Source organism: Ovis aries, chromosome 8 (assembly GCF_016772045.2).
Source record: "Ovis aries strain OAR_USU_Benz2616 breed Rambouillet chromosome 8, ARS-UI_Ramb_v3.0, whole genome shotgun sequence".
Classification (NCBI taxonomy): Eukaryota; Metazoa; Chordata; class Mammalia; order Artiodactyla; family Bovidae; genus Ovis; species Ovis aries.
The window spans coordinates 20724516-20749645 of record NC_056061.1 but is presented as its reverse complement, the minus strand read 5'-3'; the positions used below and the strand labels follow the sequence as shown (position 1 = coordinate 20749645).

Here is a 25130-nt window from a genome sequence, read left to right as displayed (position 1 = left end):
TCCTTCTAATATTTATCCTCTTGTAAAAATCTAACAAGTCAAAATATTTTACACACAGCTATTCCAAATCTACCTTTTCGTCATTTGTTATCATTTTAAAGGTTTGGGTCTTGTCAATTATATTTGTATCATAATACCTTTATACTAAGTATCTCATAGAGACCCAGTAAAAAGAGCTCATTTCTGAAAGATAAATTTGGTCTTAAAGTCCTAGAACTGTTGATTATTGTCAACATGAATTCAAGATAAAAAACTCAGAAAGTTGTAATTATTCAGCCTAAGCTAAAGTTTTTACACCTAACATGAAAATAGTCATTAAAATATAAAGAAGGAAAAGTTTAACATTCTTATAATAATCAAATATATGTTAATCATTACAAAGTAGCCTCATCTATTCATCAGGATAGACCATGGAGGATTTTTACTTGAAAACACTATTAAGAGCTACTTTAATTTATATGAAAATAATTGAACACTCTTTGTCTTGGTTTTTCACTAGGCAAACTGGAATTCCTCCACTTAGCATTTTAGTGAGATTTCAGAGAACAGGAATTTCTTTTTCTTTTATTTCTTTAAAATAAAATCACCATTCAGAGTCTCCATTAATCACTACAGTATCACTACTGAGTAACACTGAAAATGCTGGCTTCTGCAGACATGTTTTCAACTAATACTATAATAAGTTGAATCCACAAAATCTTGTCAGCTACTCTCCAAATTCCAAACACATCTCTGCTCTGTGAAACAGGCAATGATGGGTTTAGCGGGGGCCATGGGGGTCGGGGGGATGGACAGCCTGTGAGATTACCATGTGTTCATCCTCTTTGGCTGGCAGAATAAGGCAGCATAAAATGCCAGCACTCAATGATTCAAATAAACCATGGCCAAGAGGGGGTTGGGCTAGCTGCAGGTCAGTGCTCCAAATTAGTTCTATTCCATACATCTTTCCTTTAAAGCAGCTTCTTTGCAGTTTTCAGAATAAGAGATAATACAGGTGGACAGAAAAAATTCCGAAGGTAATGAAGTCAGTTTGCTTATTAAAAAATGAAAGGCAAGTCTTCTGAAGAGGAAATTTCATTGTGATGCTACCTTGAAATGTATTCACTCAAAGGTAACTTGGCTTCATTTATTAACTTTGAGAGTAAAGATACCTTTTATCTTTAAAGTTATAAATATTGTTAGAATCGTACATGAGAACTAGGGTACTCAAAGGGAATTTTGATGGAACTAATTTAATTTTCACATAGCAACTTCCCCACCCCCACCTTGGCAGCTCAATAAATTGCCATGAAGCTATCATAAAGTAGAATTCCTTTTTTAAAGTAGTTTTATATTCTCTCAGCCCAATTAGGAAATTAAGAGACAATTAGATTAGATGCAATTCAAAACAGCTGATTTTTCTGGGGATATTAGTACATTTTTTCCTCAGGATCCAAGTTCTGAGACATTCAACTGTTTGGTTTGTAGTCTCTTCTCCTAAAATAACTGTGAAAGAGGAATCGAGGGGGAGAGAGAGAGAGAGAGAGAGAGAGAGAGAGAGAGAGAGGGGAGGAGGAGGAGAGAAACTTTTCTCCCAGTTTTCTCCTTCAACCTGAGACCTATCCCCAAGGTTCTGAGTCAAAACCTGACTCTTTTGACCCTGCTAATGTCTTGGCAGTTTGAATGGCTGGGAGAGTAGAGGAGTTAAATTTACTTGTTTTACTTTCTACCTCAACACAAAAACAAGAAGCGACCTCATCAAATTGATAAATACCACCCACATGTAAATGACAGCTTTTCAGACATACAGAAAAGACTGAATATGCTTTGGATGTACTGCTGACTTTTCGCTTTCCTCTCTTGACTTTGGACTTGGAGGAAGATTTTTTCCTGCCTAAATTCAGGACTGATGCTCACTGGCCCAATTCTCTACATTCCTTTAAGCTTCTGTGCAGTCAGTACCCCTAGTTCACTTCAGTTCAGTCGGGTCAGTCTCTTTGCGAACCCATGGACTGCAGCACACCAGGCTTCCCTGTCCATCACCAACTCGCAGAGCTTGCTCAAACTCATGTCCATCGAGTCAGTGATGCCATCCAACCATCTCATCCTGCCTTCAATCTTTTCCAGCATCAGGGTCTTTTCTAATGAGTCAGCTCTTTGCATCAGGTGGCCAAAGCACTGGAGGTTCAGCTTCAGCCTCAGTCCTTCCAATGAATATTCAGGACTGACTTCCTTTAGGATTGACTGGTTTGATCTCCTTGCAGTCCAACTGTGAAAAATTATTAAAGAGATGGGAATACCAGACCACCTTACCTGCCTCCTTAGAAATCTGTATGCAGGTCAAGAAGCAACAATCAGAACAGGAGATGAAACAATGGAGTGGTTCCAAATTGGAAAAGGAGTACGTCAAGGCTGTATATTGTCACCCTGCTTATTTAACTTATATGTACAGTACATCATGCAAAAATGCCAGGCTGGATAAAGTACAAGCCTGAATCAAGATTGCCGGGAGAAATGTTAATAACCTCAGATATGCAGATAACACCACTCCTTTGGCAGAAAACAAAGAAGAACTAAAGAGCCTCCTGATGAAAGTGAAGGAGGAGAGTGAAAAAGCTGGCTTAAAACTCAACATTCAAAAAACAAAGATCATGGCATCTGGTCCAATCACTTCATGGCAAATAGATGGTGAAACAATGGAAACACTGACAGACTTCATTTTCTTGGGCTCCAAAATCACTGCAGATGGTGACTGTAGCCATGAAATTAAAGGACGCTTGCTCCTTGGAAGAAAAGCTATGACAAATCTGGACAGCATATTAAAAAGCACAGACATTACTTTGCTGACAAAGGTCCATGTAGTCAAAGCTGTGTTTTTTCCAGTAGTCATGTATGGATGTGACAGTTGGACCATAAAGAAAGCTGAGCACCAAAGCACGGCTTTCTAACTGTAGTGCTGGAGAAGACTCTTGAGAGTCCCTTGGACCATTAGTTAGGTTCAGTGATGTTTTTAAAACCTGTTTCCCATAAGAGAGGATTGAGAAATGTGAACAGAAAGCAGCCTGGGGCAACTGGCCTCACATTCCCTTTTCTTCCTTCCTTCAAAATGTGGAAAATCGTTGCTCCTATAATGCTTGTGAAAAATAACAATTCGTTGGGCCTTACTGAATCTGAAAGGTTTTTTTTTTTTTCTTTCCTGCATTTGTGGGAAAGGTAAAGTTCATGGCCAAAGTAGAATTAAAATGTCAACCTGAGGAGGTACGGGGGATAGGAGGTGGTTACTAGGAAGTAATCAGGGACAGGTTTCCAGCTTCCTGGCACTGGCTAGACCTGCGATTCGGTGCCTGCCTCCTACCGGTTTTCCCAGCTCTGTTCTGCCAGCCTCTGGCCACGCTGCAGAGCCCAGGCTGAGAGGCAAGGAGCGCGCCCAGGCTGAGAGGCAAGGAGCGCGCTCAGGCGACGAATGCTCGGGCCTAGAGATGCCCTATCCCAAGGAAGCCAGAGTCGAAATTCTTATGTTCAAGGATGGACAGCGGGACCTCAGCGAAAGCGGGGAGTGTGACTCACGGAGGCTGCGCCGGCTGGCGGTGATCCGTTCCCGCGCGCAGCGCTGCGCTGCCCTTACACTTGACCCTGGGCTTGCGGGTCGAGCCCACCCTGGGCCTAGGGCGGTGCGAAGCGGAGTGGTCCCAGCAACGAGGGTGGTCCTCCCTGGAGTGTTCGCTTTTTTGTCCCCAGAAGAGAAACGGATAAAGCGGTTGTTGCCCTCCTCTGAAACTCCTGAGAAGGGAGGGCTGGTGTAACGTGGGGAGGGATGTTCTTTCTGCCCCACCTGTGCGCCTGGGCCGCGGTAGGCTGCAGAAACCGCGGAGCTCAGCCACAAGACAGCCCGGCCGCTAAGAGCAGACTTGCCTGAAACTGTACCACGGAGGTGTCTTTATTTTATTTTAATTTTCTTTAATAAACTGCATTGTAGTTAATTAAAAAAATTTTCAGTTACTGAGGACTTCTCACCATTTATAAACCGAACTGGAGACATGAAGCCAACTTATAAATCGGGCAAAACCAAAATTCAACCCCAAAAGTATTTGGCTTAAAATACGTTGTAAAGACAAATGTATCTTTAAAGGTGTATTTGTTCTCAGTTTTTAATAGCCTGTGAATCACTGTGGGACTTTCTGTTGTATTTAAACTGTATTTAAACTCTAGTTATTCACTAGAGTGCATTTCTATCAGTAATCCACGCTGTCACTTCCATGGGTCTGGGCTCTCAAAGCTCTCAAGCGCTACCCTCTCTACTCTCCAAGTACGCCCCACAGGTATTTCCGTAACGTGCTTTCCCAGCCTGACCGGATGTATAAAAAGCCTTGTCTCAATACGTTCCTAAATTTTAAGGACCGAGCACACCAGAGCTGGGGGAGGGGTGCTTGGAAAGGATGGAGCGTCGCAGAAAGCCGGTCCGAGCCGGGAAAGCTCTCTGGAAAGAACGGCGATGCGCAAGGCGAGTTTCACAATTGGAGTGTATCCTCTTTCACAGCTGCTGTATTACCGACTGAAGACTCAGCAAAAGCCCTCTCTGACCTCCCTGCAGTGCCTAAGATAATTCCTCTTGCAGCCAACGAGTCCTTGTTCCAAAAAGTTACTGAAACTTAAAAGGATGCCGGCCGAGGAGACTCGGGGCGGCCGGGGGCTGGGTAAGGCCTCCTGGACTCCTCGAAAGCAGCGTGTACAGAGAGGAGCAGGAGGCGGGGCGCGAAGAGCGCGCACCCAGCGGGTTCGGATGGAGGACTTCCAGGAGAAAGGGGCGGGGATCTTACTCTAGAGGGATAGTAGGGACCCGCCTCAGTGAATGGAACTGAGAGGTGTGGGAGCTGACGGCGAGTGGATCGGCTCCGAGGGGGCGCAAAGGAGGTGGCGTAGGGAAATGGTTACACAGGCTTCGGCCGCAGCCATTTCCCCGCCGAGGGAGCTCCTCTACGCGGAGAGGAGTTCCCGGACTCTGACATCCTATCTGCGAAGATCCGGATCTCCTAGGGGATTCCTGGGGATGGCGCCGTTTCTCCCCGCAAGGAGCCGAGAGCAGAGACTCTCTCTCACCTCGTCACCCCGGACGCACACGCTCAATTCTCCACTGTGAAGTCGGGGCTCTCCCCAAAGACTTTTCCCCACCGTGCCACAACTTCCTCTCTCCAAACCTAAGATCCCCAGTTCCCCCCTCTCCTCTCCGTCCTCCGTCCTCCTGCCCCTCCGGCGTTAGCCTGGAAAATCCCTACTCCTCACGGTGCGAAGCCTCAGCGCTCAAGTTCCGGGCTGCGCAGGTCGCCTCACCCCTGGGCATAGGCTCGCCGCCGGGTGTCCCGGTAAAACGCACCGACAGCCCCTCGGTCCCTAGTCCCTCAGTCCATTGGCCCCCCGGTCCCCGCCCCCGACGCCCCCCCGCCCGCCTCTGCGGCCCAGGAGTGGCGTCAGCACGCCGGCCCCGCGTGGGGTTTAAATGCCCACTAGCGGGAGCCCGGGCGCTTCCAGCTCGGAGAGCGGTGGCGGCTGGAACTGCAGGGGTGGGAAGGCAGCGTGCGAGCGGGATCCCGAGCCGCGGAGCGCGCTGCCCCTCTCTCCGCCGCGGATGACTCGGGAGCTCGGGTCTAAGTGGCGCCCAGGCAGCATCCCTGCCCTCAGCCGTCCGAGGAGAGTTGACGATAAAACACTTAAAAGTCTCCGCTGCGGGAAGCCATGAGCTGTCTGGATGTTATGTACCAAGTCTATGGTCCTCCCCAGCCTTACTTCGCAGCCGCCTACACCCCCTACCACCAGGTACGTGTCTCCTCTCGTCCGGCCCGTGTAGACAGGTGGCGCGCTCCGGCTTCCCCAGTACTGCCAGTGCTCCGAGGTTCCCGGTACCTCCGCGCCGGTCCAAGGGAGGCCGACCAGCCGCGGGCGCCTCGGATGCGGGGATTGCCCGCGCTGCCACCTAATAGGTTGAGCTAACCCCTTTAGCTTGCCCGTTTGCTCTCTCGGGAAGGCAGCTAAGCCCTGCTAATGCGCGCTCCGGATTTCCTAGGAATAATCAGACCAGGATCTCGCGGACCGCGTTGTTTCTTTGGAGTCTGTTGGACTCCAGATTGTTTCGAGCCCCGTGCCTGCTCGCGGAGATGCCGGCAAAGCTCACGCAGAGAAAACCAAACTTTGGTCCCAAAGGTGAGAGTGACGACGAAACAAAGGCAAGGGTCTGCCTCTGTCTTTCTGAGATGCAAAGACTCGCGTTCTCATCCATGCAAGCTTATCAAAGCCTTTTTTTTAAATCCCCGTTTCAATTCTTAAGCGATCGGGCCAGTTAATTTCAGAACCAGCGAATTCATTATAAAGAGAACCGCACGAAACTCGCTGACTTTATAATCTTTGCTTTGCAAAGTTCTGGGGAATATTATTGACCCAAAGTTCTGGGTACGATTGACCCGGTAGGGGCCAGTTTAATAGATAATATTAATACTTAGCCTTTCGCTAGCCTGAGTAGCTGAATCCGGCTGCCCTGCCATCAACAAATTCACTTTGGAGAGGACCACTGGCCCCGGTTCTGCAAACTCTTCGTTTTGTTTAATTATTCCAATTTTTATTCTCTGGGAATTTTCTGATTGAACATTTTTCTTTCAGTCCTCAGCTGGTGTAGTTGAAACTGGTGACAGTAGTCAAGGAAAAGAATAAGATCACACACTCCAGTGGGTGGAGGGGGGATCCTTTGGGAGTCCTGCTGCTGCTGCTGCTGCTGCTGCTGCTGCTGCTGCTGCTGCTGCTGCTGCTGCTGCTGCTATTAAGCCACTTCAGTTGTGTCTGACTTTGTGTGACCCCATAGACGGCAGCCCACCAGGCCTCCCCCAACCCTGGGATTCTCCAGGCAAGAACACTGGAGTGGGTTGCCATTTCCTTCTCCAATGCATGAAAATGAAAAGTGAAAGGGAAGTTGCTTAGTCGTGTCTGACTCTTCATGACCCCATGGACTGCAGCCTACCAGGCTCCTCTGTTCATGGGATTTTCCAGGGAAGAGTAGTGGAGTGGGGTGCCATAGCCTTCTCCGCTGGGAGTCCTGAGCGGGTTCCAAAGTGAGAGCCTGGACTCCTGTTTTGGGAAAACTGAAATACACCCCAGTGCCTGAGCCCATTTTTTGCCAAATTTTGCTTGCAAAATATATATTTGAAAATTTCCTGATAAATTAATGATGGAATGGGTAGATTTTGCATTTTTGGTTTTTGCTTTTTCCCTTCCTCCTCTCCTTTGTAAAACTTTGCAACTAGGAGTTTATTTAGTCTCAGTGTTAACTTTAGGAATCACCAGAGTCTCTCATTTTAAGCCAAGCGGGAATATGGTAGAAATGGTGATGTAGCTAAATAACTTCAGTCTTTTAGCTTCAGTGTCTAAGATGAGCTTCTTCCCAGGCTGGGAGTATTACAAAGAGAAAAAGGTGGGTTGGTTTTCTATCTGTTTGGTCCTTTCTCCTCCCTGACCCTCGACCAATCTATATCACCAAGATCTCTGTTCAGTTTTGTATGATCAGGGTCTCCCAAAGGACACCTCTGTCTGCATACTGCTTTAGCATTGCATTGTCCATTGCTTATTGCTAAGAAAATGTTTCAGCAACTACACTTGGTTTTGTAAATCACTATCAGACAGTCATGATTTATCCAACCTCACAGCCAAGATCATCCTCTGCTTCTTTTCATTTCTTTTTTTCCTCAATACACACTGATGGTGAGGGTAGAAACAGCCCACTGGCTTTTCCTTTCTCAAAAGAAGGTCTCTCTATAAGCTGAGACTTTTAAAATAGCCAGCTCATGGATGACCACATACCAACTTCCATTTATTAAAATGATCCATATCATGTTGTTATTCCATGTTTTTACCCCATAGCAATTCTTCCTTTACATCCTGGTTGTGTGGAGTGGATTTTGTTACCTTCGTGTTCTATCACGAAGATGCTTAATCCTGCATCTTGTACGTCTGCCCTGAATTCTCAGCAAGGAACAGTCAGGCTGTAACTGGACTTGGGTGCCCTTTACCCTTGGAGCCTGATTTTAAAAATATATCTGCCTTGTGCCTGCCTCTGCGGTCAAACTGCTTAGGCTTCTTCCAGGACCTTCACCCTGACACCTTCAGACAGTTTTCTCTGTAGCCTAGCAACAATTCTGGGGAGACAAGCTCCAAGAAGGACCCCACCTCTCAGGAACCCCACCTTTGTTCAGCTGCAGGTTGAAAGGCCTGCCGACTGCGGCCCACATTATTGAGGTTATTGAGGACCGGCATAGGCACTCACAGAAGGCAGTTGCTCCTGGTTATCTTAGGGATACGGATGAGGGAGTGCAGTCGGAACCCAACTTGTTATGTCTTTTGAAATTGACTTTCTATTATTTCTCCTTTGAGCAGAAACTAGCCTATTATTCCAAAATGCAAGAAGCCCAGGAGTGCAACGCCAGCCCCAGCAACAGCAGCGGCAGTGGCAGCTCCTCCTTCTCCAGCCAAACTCCGGCTAGTATAAAAGAAGAAGAAGGCAGCCCGGAGAAAGAGCGCCCACCAGAGGCGGAGTACATCAACTCCCGCTGCGTCCTTTTCACCTATTTCCAGGGAGACATCAGCTCCGTTGTAGACGAGCACTTCAGCAGGGCCCTGAGCCAGCCTAGCAGCTATTCCCCAAGCTGTACAAGCAGCAAAGCCCCGCGGAGCTCCGGGCCTTGGCGGGGTAAGTACGGGGCTCACCAACAAAAGGGGATTGAGAGCTCGCACAGCCTGGGGTCTACCTGCAGGAGCAGCTGAAAGAATTATAGGTGTTAAGAGAAGAGGTGAGATGGGGCATCGGGGGAGGGTAAGGAAATCGGAGGAGGAATAGATACAGGCAGGCATAAGATCTCTTCTTGAGGAGGCAGAGCAGAGCAGTGGCCTAGGAAAATCAATAGCCTTGAATTGGTAGCCCTTGGTTTGTGCATTGGATTCCACCACTCCCTAGCAATATGACCTTGGGCAAGTCTCTTAACCTCTTGGAGGTCACTCTATTTACTGGTCTCTAAAATTAGAATAACACTTGCCCTCTTAACTACCCCTGGAGATGACAGTAAGGCAACTAGAAAATATATGTAAATGTGCTATGAAAACATGAGGTTTCCCAAGTCAGGGGTGGGGAGGGTGGATCTTCAAGTACAATAGCTTTCAGGGCCCTTAGTCCCTTTCTGAGAATATCTCCAAAGAAAAATGTCTGAGAATGCATTACAAGCAAAACCTGCTGAAGAATGTCTCCTAAAACCTACTTATGCCTTTTGCCAGATTTCAGTTAATTGGGAAATCTTGAAGCAGAGAATGTCTTTCAATAAGCAAGTAAAGTAAAAAAGAAATAAGACTTTACGGGTAGCCAAAACACCTCTAAAGGTTTTCCCCAAACACATCCCCTCTCTATTACTTTACCATTCTCACAAAGCCCTGCTTTAGCTACCCTGGCACAATGGCTTCTTGGACAAGTCAAGGAGCTCTCTCTTCTATTCTGAAATCTCCACCGAGGTAACTATTTGGTAAAGTTTCTCACTAATCTTAGTTTTTGATGTGTACCAAGATGAGAAATGAGTACTTTATTGTAAAAAGGAAAACAAGTATTACATTTTGGGGGAAATGACAACCATCGGCCTTCCATTTTTTCTTAAATCTGTTCATTTGTACAAGCCTTGCCTAGACAAGATCCCAAAACAAAACATTCCTTTTGTTCTCCAGTTGCCTAAATGTTTTTAATAGACTGTTCACTTAGAATGCATTTTCGAAGCATTTTAAATTATCGACTATGAAGTGCAGATGCCTTCTCCAAGGTCCTTTTCATTAAATGCGTTTCCTTCCTTTCCTCCTCACTAAAGGCAACAAATTTGATTTAAATGCTGCTCGCTTAAAATGCTTCCAGACACTAGGGGTCAACAATGACAAGGACAATAATAATTATTATATTATTCCTGGCACCCACACTTTGATGCATAAAGTTTATTAAAACGGAAAAGACCTGTCCGTTAGTGTCCCTCTGTGCAAATAATACAGCTGCACTTCTAACATGTCAAGTTTACTTTCGGGGGGGGGGGGGGGAAGCTTTTTGAAAGAAAGTTTCTAGAAAGGAGGCCAATAATAGCAAGACTCCGAAATATGTCGATGGATTTCCAGTCTATCAGAGGCCTTGGAGGGGCACGATTTCTGGAGCAAGGGAGGCTGAAATGCGAGAGGGGGTAGTGAGATCGCTAGGCGACCAACCAAGAGCGGGAAGAGGTAGCCTTTGCTTGAGAAGAGGCCTGGAAGGCGAGGCCGCTTCTGGTCCGAGGGGGCCCGGTTCGGAGTCCGAGGGAAGCTCCCCGCTCCCCGAAACTGGGGCTGGGGAAGGAAGCTCCGTAGTTCCTCACCCCGCCACTAGCGGGGTTCCCGCAGCGGGAATACCTCCGCCACTTGCGAGGGCGCGGCACTCCTCCCCGACCTCGCGTTCCCAGGCCGCAGCCCCGCGAGACAAGCGCCCTTCCCGCCCTTCGCCCAACCGGAGCGATCAGCTCTCCGGCGGCCGCGCGGGGTCGGTCGGCGACCGTCTCCCGACGGTGACGCGCTCCTCTCTCTCTCTCTTCCCTTCCCTCCGCCTCGCTCGCCCGAAGACGGCTCCTACCCCATGAGCCAGCGCAGCTTCCCCGCCTCCTTCTGGAACAGCGCTTACCAGACGCCGGTGCCCGCACCGCTGGGCAGCCCACTGGCCGCAGCGCACTCGGAGCTGCCCTTCGCCGCCGCCGCCGCCGCCGACCCCTACTCGCCGGCCGCGCTGCACGGCCACCTGCACCAGGGCACGGCTGAGCCCTGGCACCACGCGCACCCGCACCACGCGCACCCGCACCATCCGTACGCGCTGGGCGGCGCCCTCGGAGCCCAGGCCGCCGCCTACCCGCGGCCCACCGCCGTGCACGAGGTCTACGCGCCGCACTTCGACCCGCGCTACGGGCCGCTGCTGATGCCCGCCGCCTCCGGGCGTCCGGCCCGCCTCGCGCCAGCCCCGGCCCCCGCGCCCGGCAGCCCGCCCTGCGAGCTCTCCGCCAAGGGCGAGCCGGCCAGCGCCGCGTGGGCCGCGCCCGGGGGACCCTTCGCGAGCCCCGCGGGGGACGTGCCCGGGGGTCTGGGCCTCAGCGTGGACTCAGGTAAGCGGGAGAGGGGATGTGGCATCCCCGGGCCCCTCCTGCCCTGTGCCCCAAACTGGGCTGAGCCGGGGAGCCCGTTTAGTTCTCCTTGGAGACCCCAGTGACCCTGAGGCGCGAAGGTCTGCACATAGCGGGGTTGTGTTTCAGCAGACAGATGACTCTGTCATCGGTGTGGACAAAATGAGAAAGTGGCCGGTTAATATTACAGAGGATTTTTTAAGAATAAAATTTGTCGGAGAGGTTCTAGCTCTGTGCTGTTCAGTACCGTAGCCAGCAGCCACGTGTGTCGGCTGAGCACATGAAACGTGGCCAGGCTGAATTGGGGTGTGCTGTAAGTGTATAATACACACTGGATTTCAGGACTTTGTCCCCAAAAAGAATGTAAAATTCATCTCATTATATTTTATATTGATTGCATGTTTCAACATTGCATACTAAATATATAAGGTTAAATAAAATATATTACTAAATTAATTCTCACCTGTTTCTTTTTACTTTTTTCAATGTGGCTGCCAGACAATTTAGAATTATACCCATGGCTTCCATTGTTTCTATTGGACAGCGCTGATCTAGAGTACCTGCTAAGAATGTAGTTTAAAATCCTCTACAACTTGAGGGGTGGAGAGGGTCTTGTCACCTAGTGATAGTTACAAGTCATACAAATATGACCCATGACTGATAACAACTTAATTGCCAAATGAAACAGGTCTCTTGAAAACAGAAAACTTAAAGGATTCGTTGTTAGTGGTAATATTACATCCCTAGCTTAAAAAGTTGAATTTGAAAGGTACATTCAAATAAGGGTTTACTTTTTTGTTTGCTTTATTTTTAGGGCAAAATGGAAAAAAAAATTACAAATAAATTGGCTTGTAGCCTTGCCCCGCTTTCTGTTCCCTCAGGTGCAGATGTGACATTTGTTTGCTTTGCTTTTACTTTCATTCATGCCCTTTAGATGAATTCTGTGACTTTCACAATAAAACAGTGGTGTTTGTCTTTCTCTTTCTTTAAATACCTTGTGCCTTCCCTCCCCCACCCCCTTCTCTCCCTCTCTCTGTCTCTTCTCCCTCTCTCTCTCCCTTTTATTTTCTCTCTGTTTTCAGGTTTGCAGCCTCAGGACAAAAGCAAGGATCTGTACTGGTTTTAGACAGCCCACCTTCTTCCCTGTAGGTCTCTGCATAGCGCAATTGGTGACATTCAGAGCTGAAATCAAGTGGGTTTGTAACAGCTTCTGATCTTGGTTTGCAGCTCGTCGTTACTCCCTCTGTGGTGCATCCCTCCTGAGCTGATCTGCTGACCTTCCCCTTGCCCCTTCCCTTCTGACCAGCCTTGGAGGCTCAACATCTGTGCCTCTCACTTCATGGATGAGGACATGGGGGAAGGCAGAGACTTCAAACTGCTCCGTGTATCGGGAGAACCAAAACACACGCGACCGAGTTTTCATCTAAAAAGAATGCCTTCTGCCAAAAGAGCAGACCCAGAGACTCTGAATGACGCTCAATGACTTTTGGACAAATCACTGGAACTATCCGTGGTGAGATCACTCAGGTGACAAGATATCATGGTTTTCTTGGAAAGAAGGAAAGAAAAAGAGACATTTTGGTGTGAATATTTTTTTTATGCTGGTGTGAATCATTTCATTAAGTAGTGGGATCACAGCACTGCTGACGTCAATATCCTCACATTGAAAATGTCTTTGTATTTGCATCGAAGACTATATGGTAGAGAAGTCAAAAGAAGCCAGTTCTTTCTTCCTCACCTGTAGCCTCCAGCTCCCTTCCTGCCCACTCCCTCCCTGCAACACCCACTCCAGACACAAAGATACACCTTTTCTTTCGGACTGTGAACATAGAAGCCTCAGCCTGAATGTGAGTGGCAAGTGGCTTATCTGGAGCCACCTGCCCAAGTCTTACTGAAATGCAGCTGTCGTAGGACAACTGTTTAAAACTCCAGAAATACATCGACCAAGGTGGCACTTCCCAGTGTTTGGCACAACAATTGCAATTGCGCTGGATATGTTTTATACATGTGTGTGTATATCATATTTTTTACAAAGGACATTTTATGATGAAAGAAAAAACTCTCTCTGCCTTCTCTCCCACAAGTTCTGTCCCTCCCTCTATCCTCCTCTGGATGGGAGGAAAAAAAAAAATTAAGCCTCTAGAGACCCCAGTGGTCTCCCAAGAAGAACTAGGAATCACCACAAGGGGAAGAGATGTCCATGGAGTCTTGGGTATCTCAAATATTCTTCTCAGTCTCTATGGTCATGATTTGACCCCTTCAGTATTGGGGCAGGGGAAGGGGTACATGTGTGGGCAAAACTGAAGGTGATGAGGAAGAAGAAACGAACATTAAAGATGTTTGTTTACCACTAGGTTGCTGTGTTATTTCTTCAAAGGAAAACAAATGTCTTAGTTTTTCTCTAATAGAATAAAATAATTTATAGTAGTATGACCTGATGTCAGTAAGTAAAATCACTTTGTGTAAGTATTTTTGGTTTTCCAAAGTGTTTGCCATGCCATGAAATCTGAGAACTCCTTTCCACCTTGTATCAACCTTGGAGATGGAGAAGTTAGGTATTCCCACTTTGTTTCATAAATGAGAAAATCATGGCCCAAGGAAGCCCAGGTTACCTGATAGCTTTCATCAAGTAAAAGAGATGTATAGGAAAAGCGACTTGTGCACCATTCGATCAGATACACACATTATTCCCCAAAAGAGAATTATCGTTACTTCTTAGATTCCACACTCTTAAGATAGTAAAGTACTCAGTTTAAAAATGTTTTTGAAATCTTGGTTGTTTTATACGTTGATCAGCTAGGCTAAGAAACCAAACATACAACTAGGCCAGAAAAAAAAGAATTTATTAAGAACTTAATGGTGTTATGTTCCCTTGATGCCAAAGTTATTTGTGTTCTTTCCCTAAAGAGAGAGAGTTAATGTTGTTCCAAAATTGCCCTTGAAGGCTGTTGAAGCATAAAATATTAATTCAAATCTTGATCTTCATTATAACGTGTCTGATTTTTTGCAACCCCATAGAATGTAGCCCGCCAGGCTCCTCTGCCCATAGGAATTCTCCTCTTCCTTCATTATAACACAAGAGGCAAATACCATTTATCTTGGATAATATTCTCAAGAGTTGGGTGCAGTTAGGGGACCTTATTCAGAGTATGGCTTAGCAGAGTTACCCATCTCTTCTATCATTTTGGTACCTGTTAAGTAGACTGATCACTAAAGAACCTGCTACTGGTTTTGCTCAGATGGAACGTACTATATGATTATATTTCTCCAGATGTGATAGCAGTCAGTAATAACCATTAATGACTGCATTGTGTATAACAATAACAAATATTAACTGTTTATCATTTTTCCTGGCACTGGTCTGAGGGCTTTATATATAGGTTAACTCAACCTCACAACATTTCTGTGTGGTACTTATTACCACAGAGGCTCACAGAGGAGGAGTAATCTGCCCAGTCACATAGCTAGTAAGTGGCAGAGCCAGGAAGCCAACCCAGGCATCCAGGGGGCAGAGACTGCACTGTTACCCACAACAGTAACTGTTGATCCACTTCTGACTTGTCTTGAGATGCTCAACTTTGGGCATCTTTCTTTACTTTCTTTACTTTCTCCTCCACAGAAGATGAAGAGGCAGGGCAGCAAAGACTGGCATTCTAGAATGTATAGAATCCCAGGTCTCAAAGGAAATATCACAGGACATTGTCCAGACTCCCACCTGCAGACCATGCAGCGAGATGCAGAGTTCCATTCATCTCTAGGAAGGACTTATTATTGCATCTCTTAGTAATTCATTTCAGTATTTTTAGCCTTCTTTGCTCTGAAGCTCTTCACACCCAACCTAACCGAGTTGTGTTAAGCATGTTAGTCTGAGGTTTGGACACTGAAGCAATAACTAAAATTAACTTTGGACTTCTCTGTGATTTTTTAAATCCATGTTCCATTGGCATTGATCACCAGTGTATACAAGCATAAATAAAATGCATTCCCTTTCAGCGCACTTTTAAAAACTTGCCAGTGAGTGTACAGATGAAGACAGCAAGTGTGTTCTCTGCTGGATATCTTTTCCTAGTAGTCTCTTCCCTCTCTCAGAAGCTTTCCCTGAGCTCCACCTATGTTAGCACTCAAGATCTCTGATCAAAACCCACAGGGAGCCTTTTCCCAGCCATGAGGTTCTGATCACTGAAGCCTCTCTCCTGAGCTGCATCTGACCTGAATATCAGGTTGCTGGTGAGGAGACTCATTCACTGGAACTGGTCTTCGGGGCAGTCCTGAACAGACCTTCCAGACTGACGAGCAGGGCTCCAGTGACCTGGCGCATGGAACAGGCAGAGCAGAGTGCTTCCCTCCATGTTTTACGTCCCCGAAGTAGAAATGCAAGAAGCCCTGGGACTCCCATCGTTCAGATCTGTGTAATAGTTTCAGAGGGAACTTTGGTGAATTCGTAGCCCTAACTGACATTTTTTCAACATTCTTTTAGGCCTACCAGGTCATGTAAACGATGAATTCTCTTGCTTGTCTTGCTAGTATTCGTGAAACCGTGCAGACTAGAGGAGGCCCTAGTAGTTGAAAAAAAGACATTGAAGGAAAGGAGGGATGACAGGAGAAAGGTAACCATGATGTGTCTGCATATATTATACCCAGTTGGGGGTCTCAAGGAGATGAGATTCTCCTCTAATCATCCCAGTTGGCACCAGTGTCATCCTTACCCCCGGTTTTTCCTTTGCACTTGGCCTCCGCTGAGGGAGAGGTGACGAAAAGGGGAGAGACAGCTCTCCGCTACCAAGTAATCCTGTTGCCGAATGCCCTCTGGCTGAGAACTCAGTCATCCAACTGCAGGGAACTCTATCTGTTCTACTTCTCTGGTTTAATAGGAGTTGCCGTCTTGTCTCATTTCCCCTTTGAAGTTCTATTTCAATGCGTGGCAAATTCTAGCAATGACTTAAGATTGATTCAGGCCTGGATGGGAGGGAGGGCAGAGATGGTGGGGGTTGGGAACGCAGACTGCCTGACTGGAAGCTTCCCTTGCCACTCTTCCTGGGTAAGTACTGCATTTCTGTGCCCTTTCAAACTGGGGGAAACAACTCGTAAGGTAATTTTAACCTCCCATTTATTAATACTTAGAATCATAAATCCTGTACTTATATGCAGGCACCCATATACCTTCTGTCAAACAAGCTTTTTTTTTTAAACACTTAGTGATTGGTTACTTCAGAGGTGGAGATTTTTAAAAATAAAACTTAAGCTGCTTTCCATATGAATGCCATTTCCATAAACTGCATTTTTAAACATAACTCACCAGGTATCAAAGCATGGAGGAAAAATGGAAAGATACTTGAAAAGACTTTAAACGAAACCAGAAAATATAAGATTTCTTTATAAAATTACTTTAACAATCTGTGGATCATTTGCATGCAGATAATTCATGTTTTGATTATATCTGTGAAAGTCTTTGCTCTCTATATTCCCTTCTTCCTTGCAAGAGTTTTAGGACTTATTCATTATTTGTTGCATATTTCTAAAATCTGGAGTTAAGGGAAAAGCATCCTAAAGGCACGATCATTACTACAGTTGCTCTCTGCACGTAACTGATGTTTTGACGTTTAAACAACAGGGTAAAGCAAACATAAATTTCATATTTCCTCATTACCAGTTCTACTTCCTGTCCCATAAATAAATGAAATTCATAATACAAATACAGGATCCACACGATAGAATCTGTTTATCTATAAATACCACATACACAACACTCACACGATAGAATCTGTTTATCTACAAATACCACATACGCACACACGATAAAATCTATTTATCTACCAATACACACATCACTAATGCAGGCCTAAAGAGAAATCAGAGACCCCATGCCCTCAGACACAGACACAAATGATTATTCTCACTTGACAGACCAACTGTATCACTCTTTCCTTGTATTTCACTCCAGCCCCAGAGGGCTGGATCAGGAAAGAGACACTTGATAGCTGCTGTTTCCATGGTTGGAATATTTGTAAAGTTAACGCATAATCTGAAAGCAGAAGCTAATAAATTATAGGGTGCTAATTGGAGCTGGAACAGAGCTGTCAATCATGTTATCCTAAACACAGAGAGACCCTCATACCCTAAAAAGGCAAGGCAGCCTTCAGGAGGAGCGCGCAGTTGTCTCCAGCCTTGACCTCCGCCCCAGTGGAGACACCGCATCCAGGCAGAGCGGCTGATGAGAGTCAGCAGAGGTGATTCTGCTAATCCAAACTCACTTTAAGAAAATAGACAAATCCCCTTTGGGGGAAAAGAAGTAAATATTTGACTGAAGAATAAATGTGTAGGGAAACATTGTTCAGCGCAATATATATAGTGAATTTACTGGAATAATTAATACTTTGGTAAAACATCATCCTCTATTTGGATTTTTTCACTTTATGACTTAACTCAGTAAGAGAAAAATCTAAAGTTCTCCACTCGTGGTGTCATGTTCTATCTCAAATTACAGTGTTTCCAGGCATCTACCAGTGAACTCTTATGGAACTAAGCTCCTCTAAAACAGAAGCAACTTTCCTTTATCATATTGAATTCATTTGTTTCATCTAGAAAAACAACAGCAGCATATTTTCTGTTCCTTTGTTTTGTCCGTAGAATCTCTTAGTAAGCCGTAGTCCTACTTTTCTCCCAAAATTTGTAGTTCATTAAAGAGTGATTTTGTTCAAACTCTCCTCCTCTGTCATTATCATTTCCATTTCCTATCAAAATTGTATAATAAGTATACAGTTGTTATTACCTATAAGAAGTTTAGGTGAAAGGTAGGCTAAAGTTTGAAAAACAAAACTAAAATATTAACTTTTATTTCTAATCAATAGTTGCATGACTAATGATCTAGTTACCACTTAGAGATTTTTACCAACATTTATTTAACAAGTACATAGTTTAGTCTATATGTGTATTTATAGGTATACATCATATATGTATTTATAGCTTATAGATGTACAAATAATATATGTGTTTATAGTCTATATATGTATTTAGTAAAACACTATTTACCTCATAATTTGGAAGCTTCTTTAGAGTACTTCACATAAAAATAGCTTTCACTTAGGAAGAACAAATCAGGTATCTTAAAAATATAAACACACTGTTGCTTAGAACATGCATTATAACTGATGAGAATGTCAGAACTTATTTATTTTTCTGCTAATTCTCATTATTACTGCTTTGCCCTTATTTTTGGCAACGACATTATTGGCCCTGGGCCAGTCATGGTATTATCAAGAAACAGGGTGGAAACCAAACAAAAAATGAAACTTTCTGTTACTGCTTTTTATTTTTACTAGACACAATCCTACTTTTTTTTCCTTCTAGCGCATTTTACCCACTGTGTAATACATCTCAGAAAACAATGGGATGTTTTCTCATTTGGGAACAGCACTTTTTTTATTGTAGCAACTTTTGGGGGGAATTTCTTGACATATCTGGAAGGTCATTCCCATATATCTAAAGGTTCCGTATTACTTGTATTTTTCCACCTTGCTTTGTGAAGCGTGAAATCCTGCTTTTACCCCAGGCAGTTTCTCCTCCACACTCAGAAACTGACAGAGGGCGTTGACGGATTTGGTAAGAAACACAAAGAACAGGGCTTATGATATTTGTTCCTCCTTGTTCAAAGGCTTCTTCTAAAAACACATTCTTGTACTTTTTGAAAGGAATACGAAAAGAGTCTAGGGAAGTGTCAGACTTGTATCCTAAGGGAAAACCATGATACAGTCATATTCACTTGGGGTTGATGAGAAGGAAATTTTTATTCACAATTGTACACTTAACTGTTTCAAACTCCCTAATAAATTTTAAAAATTATAATATAGGCTCCGTCATCTTTCACTGAAGTTTGGGACATCTTGGTATTTGATGTTTAAGGACTGAAAAAATTTTAAATCCACCGGTAAGTTACTACCATCTCCTTTTCTTGGTTTGTATGTTTGTGATATAAATTGTATTGAAACTATTTTAAATCAACTATACTCCAATAAAAAGATAAAAAATAAAATGTATAAAAACTTGAAAAACAAATAAAGCTTCATTATCATAAAATACCAGGCTGCAGGCTAATACAGGCTTTGGGTCTCGGGAGACTGAGGTAGAAAGTACAGATTCCACTGACTCCATGTGTCACAGAACAACAACGAGGGCAAGACATTAAGTTAAAATTATACCACTTAATAATGTACGTTCTTTAGATCATGAAAGTTTCTGACTACATTTTCGCTGCTACTTTAGAGTGCAAATTTAATTTTTGTCACTTCTTTATTAGAGGACTTTCTAATTTGAACTCAATTACATAAGCTTTATTCTCCTTCTTCTTACTTACTGTAAACAAAAAAGTTCTAAAAGTGACATTATAAATAAAGCTTTCCATGTTGTCTGCTCATTTCCTGATCTAGTTTCTATGCTTCCTAGCCCTCATGTCCATATGGATGCTCAGAATGAGGTTAGATCTGTCTTGTCACAGTTCCCAAGAGGACACCCAGCTCACCATCAGATGCTTTCAGCTCAAGGATACATCATCATAACAATTCTACTAGACTGCTCCTCTGGGTTAGCATACTCAGCAATGTCTTTCTTATATTCTACAGAAGCTTCCTGGTAAATTCCTCCCTTGTGTGCTATTAGGAAACCTTCAACCTAACTACCCTCTCATCCAAATGCTATCAATTCTTTGACATCGCACTAAAGTTCTCCCTCTTACACAAAGCCTTGTCTCCACACTAGATGCAGTGAGTGGTCTCGCCTGTATCAGAACTCTTGCTACCTAATGTCTATGCCATGTATTTTCCATTTATTATTTAATATCTTGTGACACAAGTTCAGGATTTAAAAGGTTACAATAACCCTAAAGATTATCTCATTCTCTCTTGACTTTAATGTTCTTTACCCCCTCAACTAGATATTCGGAGAAGGCAATGGCAACCCACTCCAATAGCCTTGCCTTGGAGAGTCCCATGGGCAGAGAAGACTGGTAGGTTGCAGTCCATGGGGTCATGAAGAGTCGGACACAACTGAGTGAGTTCACTTTGGCTTTTCACTTTCATGCATTGGAGAAGGAAATGGCAACCCACTCCAGTGTTCTTGCCTGGAGAATCCCAGGGACGGGGGAGCCTGGTGGGCTGCCGTCTATGGGGTCACACAGAGTCGAACACGACTGAAGCGACTTAGCCGCAGCAGCAACTAGATATTAAGTACATTAAGCAGGTACCACCAACTCTTGTGAGAAAAATACACAGATTATTGCATTAATTGTTTTATTTTATTATGTGCAAAGCAATTTTAAAATATAGGTTCATCTAAGGTTTAACATACAAGTTGAAAAAAAGTAGTCTAAAAGCCTGCTTGAGTTAAAAAAAAAAAAATCCTCTTAATAAAAGGAGTAGGGAGAGGTTCTGTCACTTTTAGGAGGCAATTAGTGTCCCAAGTGGCTCGGTGGTAAAGAATCTGCCTGCTAATGCAGGAGAGGCAGGTTCGATTCCTGGGTCAAGAAGATCCCCTGCAGTAGGAAATGGCAACCCACTCCAGTATTCTTGCCTGGAAAACACCATGGACAGAGGAACCTGGTGGGCCACAGTCTATGGGGCCTCAAGAGTGAGACACGACTGAACGGCTGAGCACGCACACGTGCACACATCATTCTTCTGTGCTTCTATCCGGATCCTCAGTCTGGGTCTTCTGCTCAAGGACATCCCTTCAACAGTTGTCCTCTCTCTTCCTGCACCATCATTTCTCCCCCTCTAATGGATCATTTCCGTTAATATAAAAACAGGCTGCAATATTTCCTGCCTTAAAAAAAAGCAACCTTCTTTGACCCCATCTCCTTTTAGTTACTGGGCTTCCCTGGTAGCTCAGCTGGTAAAGAATACAGCTTCAATGCCAGAGACCCAGTTCGATCCCTGGGTTGGGAAGTTACCCTGGAGGAGGCATGGCAACCCACTCCAGGATTTGTGCCTGGAGAATCCCCATGAACAGAGCAGCCTGGAGGACTATAGTCCATGGGGTCACAAAGAATCCAACACAACTGAGTGACTTAGCACAGCACTTTTTACTTAGTAACATTTCTCTGCTACCTTTAAACAGCAACAGGCCTTAAATGAGTCATCTTCTTGCTCTCTCCACTAACTTTTACATCTTCTCTTGTACCAACTCTAGCACAGATTCTACTACACACACTTGTCAAGGTCATCAGCTAGTTCTATATAAACCTGAAGATCAGCTCTCAATAATCTTTTATTTCTCTCAGCAATAGGGTGATGCATCCATTAAGATCCTCTAATAAGCAGATGTCAGGACACATACCATGTACTTGAGGCATTATTAATATATTCTAGCAAAGATAGTGGCTGAGATGATGAAGAATCCTGCAATGCAGGAGAGCTGGGTTCAATCCCCAGGTTGGGAAGATCCCCTGGAGGAAGGCATGGCAACCTACTCCAGTGTTCTTGCCTGGAGTATCCCATGGACAGAGGAGCCTGGCAGGCTACAGTCCATGGGGTTGCAAAGAGCTGGACACGACTGAGCAACTAAGCACATTACAAACAAAGATACTGCACCTGGCATGGCAGCTGCAATCGGAGGTAGTATTTGATTGACTCATGCTACACTATAGCTATTCTCCAGAGTCCATGTGGTTTTTGCAGGAGCTCTGGTGAAATACAAGGAAATAAGACAGAAGCCATGAACACTGTGACCTTCTAACATAAATGCTGGTGCTAATCATTGTAATTCCCTGGGATCCTATTGTATTTTTAACTTACTGTATCAGCCAAGGGAGGGAAGAGAGGAGAGGCACAGTTCCAGAGTTGTCTGGCCTTCCACACACCATGATACATTTCACCCCACAGGTCAAAGATGCAGTGAGCCAGCCACCAAGTATGTCAATCCCTATTACACATTTTAAAAAATTATTTATCTATTTGGCTGCACTGGGTCTTCATTGCTTTGTATGGGTTTTCTCTAGTTTCTGGGAGTAGGGGCTGCTCTTCATTGCAGTGCTCAGGTTTCTCACTGCGGTGGCTTCTCATTGTGGAGTACAGGTTCTCAGCACAAGGGCTTCGTTAATTGTGGCACATGGGCTTAGTTGCCCCGTGGCAGGTATGTGGGATCTTCCCCGACCAGGCATCAAACCTATGCCCCCTGCATTGGCAGGCAGATTCTTCACCACTAAGCCATCAGGGATGCCTGGCTCCCACCATTCAGTTCAGTTCGGTTCAGTTGCTCAGTCGTGTCCAACTCTTTGCGACCCCATGAATCGCAGCACGCCAGGCCTCCCTGTCCATCACCAACTCCCGGAGTTCACTCAGACTCACATCCATCGAGTCGGTGATGCCATCCAGCCATCTCATCCTCTGTCGTCCCCTTCTCCTCCTGCCCCCAATCCCTCCCAGCATCAGAGTCTTTTCCAATGAGTCAACTCTTCCCATGAGGTGGCCAAAGTACTGGAGTTTCAGCTTTAGCATCATTCCTTCCAAAGAAATCCCAGGGCTGATCTCCTTCAGAATGGATTGGGTTGGATCTCCTTGCAGTCCAAGGGACTCTTAAGAGTCTTCTCTGACACCACAGTTCAAAAGCATCAATTCTTTGGCGCTCAGCCTTCTTCACAGTCCACCTCTCACATCCATGCATGACCACAGGAAAACCATAGCCTTGACTAGACGGCTCCCACCATTAGGTATTAGCTGATTCATGTAGCTCCTTTGGGACGTAGTCTCTTCCTCCTCTATCAGATCCAGTGTATCCCAAGCCAGGCTAGTCTGGAATTTAACCTGGTTATCAAGTTGGTAGTGTTCAGGGGAGATGTGTGCAGCTCCTGAGGGGGCCCATGTTTCTTGCTGTAGAGAGGCCACAGGAGTATCTTCCTGTACAGAATGCTGGCTCTGACATTAGAGCTGTGAGCCATCTCGACAAGCAGGGAGGGGTAAGAGGGGTCTGCTGAGCCAAATTCCTTGGGGGCATCCATCCAGTCTCTTTCCCCAGTCCGGAGTTTCAGGGTCTTAGGTTTTCTCAACAGACCTACCTTGACTGATCAGTCCCACCTCTCTGGAGCTCTGTAACACTCACATGCAAGGATTGCCCCTTACTTGTGTTTGCTCTTACTTGACAGTTTATAAACTTCTCTTTTTAACCTATCAGAGACGTCCTCTAGCTCTCACACTTAGCCTTTATTTGTTACATAACCTTGATTTCTCATGATCCTTCTTCAGGGAATTAGGGCATCTTAATAAGAGCCAGCCAGATCCAGTGTTCTCATAGACATTATCACCTCTGTGTCTTTCAAAGGCCTGAATCATCGCACGCTCCATGGGACATTTTTCTTATTCACCACTGGTGAAGTCCTTAGCCCTTGGGGCCCCCACTTTGTGCCCAGGACTGTCCACGCCCCACATATCCTTCATGATGAGGTCCTCTTAGCCCCTTGAGTGATGAGTGAGCCAGACCCCAAACCCCATCTTGCTACCTGTTTTCTTTGGCTGTTCCTGCTACTATCTATATTAGTCAAGGGCCTCAAAGAAACAGATGTCAAGAGGAATAGATATGCAAATGATTTGTTGGGATAAATGTTTGGGAAAGATAAAGGGAGGGAGAGAAAGAGTAGGTTAAAAAAAAAAAAAAAGACCTTCAGATTGCAATTCAGGCCTGAAACCTGTAAGAACAGAGAGTCAGGAGGGATGGATGAGGAGAGCCTGGAGCTACAGTGCTGTTCTGGGTAGGTGTCAGCCAGACTGAGCAGGTGTCAGTCCCCAAGTCAGAATGGCCAGACAGTGGCCAAATAATGTCCAGATCAGGCAAGAATGGCCCATTTCTGGTATGCCCCTATGTTTAGTCAGTGGCTGGAAATGGCCCACGGGAAGCATGACCTGGCATGAATGTCACAGCAGATCTGAAGGTACAGCAGCTGGACGTGTCAATTAGCCATGCTCTGCAAGGCAGGTTCTCTTGAAAGATGATCTAAACAGCACACCTCCGGGAACCACAGGGGACCATGTAATTTATGGTCTGAACAAGATCACTTGTAAGTGTGAAATGAACATGGGTAATAATCCGGGACAAAGGCGTAAGCTGGGAGTATCCAGGCCAACTAAGACATATGGTCACCGTCACTGTCAATAATATTTGACACAGTTCATAATTCCATCCTTCTTCAAACACTGTGTTTGTTTGACTTCCATGACTCCATGGGCTCTTGATTTTCATGCTGCTTTTCTGACACCTCCTTCTCAGTCTTCTTTGCTAGTCGCTCCTCAGCTCCTGAATGTCTAAACACGGAAAGACTTTGGCCTCTGCCTTCAGCCCTTCTTATTTATCCTCACTGCTGGTGGAACTGGGCCAGTCTCGTGGCTAGTCAATGAGACAACTCTGCAGCCAGCACCCCTCCTTAATCCCGTTTCCCACTGCGTATTCAGCCTCTCTCCTTAGGTCTCTAAGAATCCTCTCAATATGAACACATCCTAAACTGAACCTCTAATTGCCACCTCACCTCTCAAAGTGAATCTTCTCCCCTTCAGTCTTCCCCATCTGATAAGCGGTAACTTAACGTTCCTCCCACTGCTCAGGTTAAAACCTTAACCTTTTCTTCTCCGGTACTCCATATCTAATCCATCAGCAGAACCTTCAGAAGAAACATAGAATCAACCACTTTCTTCACTTTTACTGCTGTTTCATCGCCTTCCCTGCCAAGCCATCATCACCTCATGGTTAATCATCATAACTTTCTAACTGATTTTCCTATTTTTACCTCTCTGTCCCACCCTACTCTCAGTCCCTTCTTCACACAGGCTCGGAAAGAGTCTTTTAAAACCAAAGTCAAATCATGCATTTCGTATGTTCAGAACCCCCCAGTGTCTTCCTATCAGGTAAAAAGCCGAAGTCCATACAGTGGCCTGCAGGATCTGACCCCCACTAGCACTCTCCTCTCCGCCCTATTGTTTT

General features: G+C 45.2%; 1 protein-coding gene and 1 long non-coding RNA gene across 3 annotated transcripts in view; both read left to right on the top strand.

Annotated features, from left to right (window-relative positions):
* Nucleotides 1-5497: 5497 nt before the first annotated feature.
* On the top strand, nt 5498-13607 carry VGLL2 (vestigial like family member 2). 2 transcript variants are annotated; one of them, XM_015097334.4, is made up of 4 exons: nt 5498-5790; nt 8392-8704; nt 10626-11156; nt 12402-13607. In XM_015097334.4, exons 1-4 carry the CDS (start codon nt 5710-5712, stop codon nt 12440-12442), a joined length of 966 nt encoding a protein of 321 aa, XP_014952820.2. In that variant the 5' UTR covers nt 5498-5709; the 3' UTR covers nt 12443-13607. The 2 variants fall into 2 exon arrangements, with proteins under 2 accessions (XP_014952820.2, XP_027828148.1); XM_027972347.3 differs by having other exon boundaries at nt 10626-13607.
* A 2368-nt stretch (nt 13608-15975) lies between these two features.
* The window catches only part of LOC114116062 (uncharacterized), a 60039-nt gene continuing 50884 nt past the window's right edge, over nt 15976-25130 (top strand). The window contains exons 1-2 of the long non-coding RNA XR_003590106.3: nt 15976-16212; nt 19022-19098. This is a non-coding gene — a long non-coding RNA (uncharacterized LOC114116062). The remainder of the gene's footprint in view (nt 16213-19021; nt 19099-25130) is intronic.

Excerpts from the sequence above, each read along its gene's own strand:
- VGLL2 (XM_027972347.3), top strand. The coding sequence starts at position 5,710 with ATGAGCTGTCTGGATGTTATGTACCAAGTCTATGGTCCTCCCCAGCCT. Across the intron at positions 5,791-8,391 it reads CCTACACCCCCTACCACCAG|AAACTAGCCTATTATTCCAA; the intron begins GTACGTGTCTCC and ends TCCTTTGAGCAG. Across the intron at positions 8,705-10,625 it reads GAGCTCCGGGCCTTGGCGGG|ACGGCTCCTACCCCATGAGC; the intron begins GTAAGTACGGGG and ends GCTCGCCCGAAG.